We start from the raw sequence: 1,498 nt of genomic DNA, 5'->3' as shown, positions 1-1,498 counted from the left end.
AAGCAGGCCCTCAGCCGCTGTTGAGCACCGGCTTGTCCCCAGCTGGATGTCCAGAGGAGTTCACGGGAGTGGGAGTGCGGTCTTCCCTGGCCCTTCCTTCACCTCAGCCCACCTCGCGTCCCACCGCAGATCTCCGAGGGTCGCGGCGGTTTCCCCCTCGAGCTCACCTTCTCGATCGTGACAAGGGTCTGGCGCCTTTTGTCTCGAACCTGCTTCTCCTTCGTCTCCTGCCGGGGAGGGAGAGCGCGTCAGGGCTGCGGGCAGCTCCTGTGCTGGCCCCAACGGCAGGCGCAGAGGGGAAGGCAGGGCCAGAACTCACGTCATCCTCACTGCGGGAGGTCACCACCGCGTCGATCATCTTCCGGGGGTTGTTCACGCTGGAAACGGTGAGCTTCCCGAGCGAGCCCTCAAACTGCACTGCAGGAAGGGGGAAGAAGGGAAGCAAAGGGAGTCAGTTCGGGCCTGACCCCACCTCACCCCGCTTTTTTCTCTGGCCTGCGTCTGGGCTGCATGGAGAACGGAGCGCTTACCTGGCTTGTAGGTGTGCTCCAGCTTAGCCACCTGAGGTGTGATGAGTTTAGTGCGTTCCTTCTTGGGACCATCACCGTGGACTTCCTCTGCCGCTGACAACTTTTCCAGCTTCTGGAAGTAATTCTGAGCCAGGGAGAGGAGAGGTTGAGACCCCCGAAAAACAGCTGGCAAGGAGTGACGCATGACACCCCTCTCCCCAGCCTGTGCGCCATCCCTTGCCCATCGCTTACTGGTTTTCCCAACAGCAGCAGCATTTTAAACCACCGATCCTCCCCTGGTACACGTGGGGACGATTGCATCCTCCTCTTTATCATCCCTCGAGATTAGAGAGGTCGAGGTTCCTCCTCAGCCCTCTCTTTCTCAATACAAACAATGATGAATCCGCTCTCCCTGTGAGGTCCCCGGCTCCCAGTCCTTCCCAGCACATTCCAGTTAGCCTGCCTCGCTCCGTTAGCACCGTGCCCAGGCCGAGCGGTGCATGGCTGGGGCCTCCCACACCAGCGCTCACGCGCTCTTTCCCATCCACCCCGGCCAACGTTCGCCTCTTTCGCAACGGCAGAGTTTGTTGACTCATGTCCCGGCTGCGGCCGCACCAGTTCCCCTCCTCTACTGGTATCAGCTCACCCACAGCTCCTGGAAAACTTCTGTCAGCACAATGCCTCCCATCAGCCCCGGAGCAGACGGACCCACCATCTGTAGCTCTCACCGGAGCCCAAGAGAACCAGCAGCGAGCGCTCATCCCCGCTCCCACTGGGCCCCCAGCCCTCCGTGGAGGGACCGGACCACTCTGCCCCATTTCACGGCGCTGGTGACTGCCTGCCCTCCTCTGCCCCGCACTCATGGCTGCACTGGGACCTTTCTGGGGGCGCGGCTGGCTCCTCTGCACCCCCTTCACAAAGACAGGGGCCAAACATCCCGCACAGCCGACACTCCCAGCCACCCCACAAACCCCCACTCATCACCCACG

At 61.8% G+C, this 1,498-nt stretch overlaps 1 protein-coding gene across 1 annotated transcript in view; it reads right to left on the bottom strand.

Moving 5' to 3' along the window:
* The window catches only part of PATL1 (PAT1 homolog 1, processing body mRNA decay factor), a gene marked incomplete at its 5' end in the record, with an annotated part of 12,877 nt that overhangs the window by 5,676 nt on the left and 5,703 nt on the right, over positions 1 to 1,498 (bottom strand). The window contains 3 exon segments of the mRNA XM_035895645.1: positions 168 to 227; positions 320 to 417; positions 531 to 654. Coding sequence (XP_035751538.1) covers positions 168 to 227; positions 320 to 417; positions 531 to 654 — 282 coding nt within the window.

This window comes from Egretta garzetta, unplaced genomic scaffold, assembly GCF_000687185.1.
Source record: "Egretta garzetta isolate BGI_Z169 unplaced genomic scaffold, ASM68718v1 scaffold1006, whole genome shotgun sequence".
In the NCBI taxonomy this organism is placed as follows: domain Eukaryota; kingdom Metazoa; phylum Chordata; class Aves; order Pelecaniformes; family Ardeidae; genus Egretta; species Egretta garzetta.
This window is presented reverse-complemented; position numbering and strand designations above follow the sequence as displayed.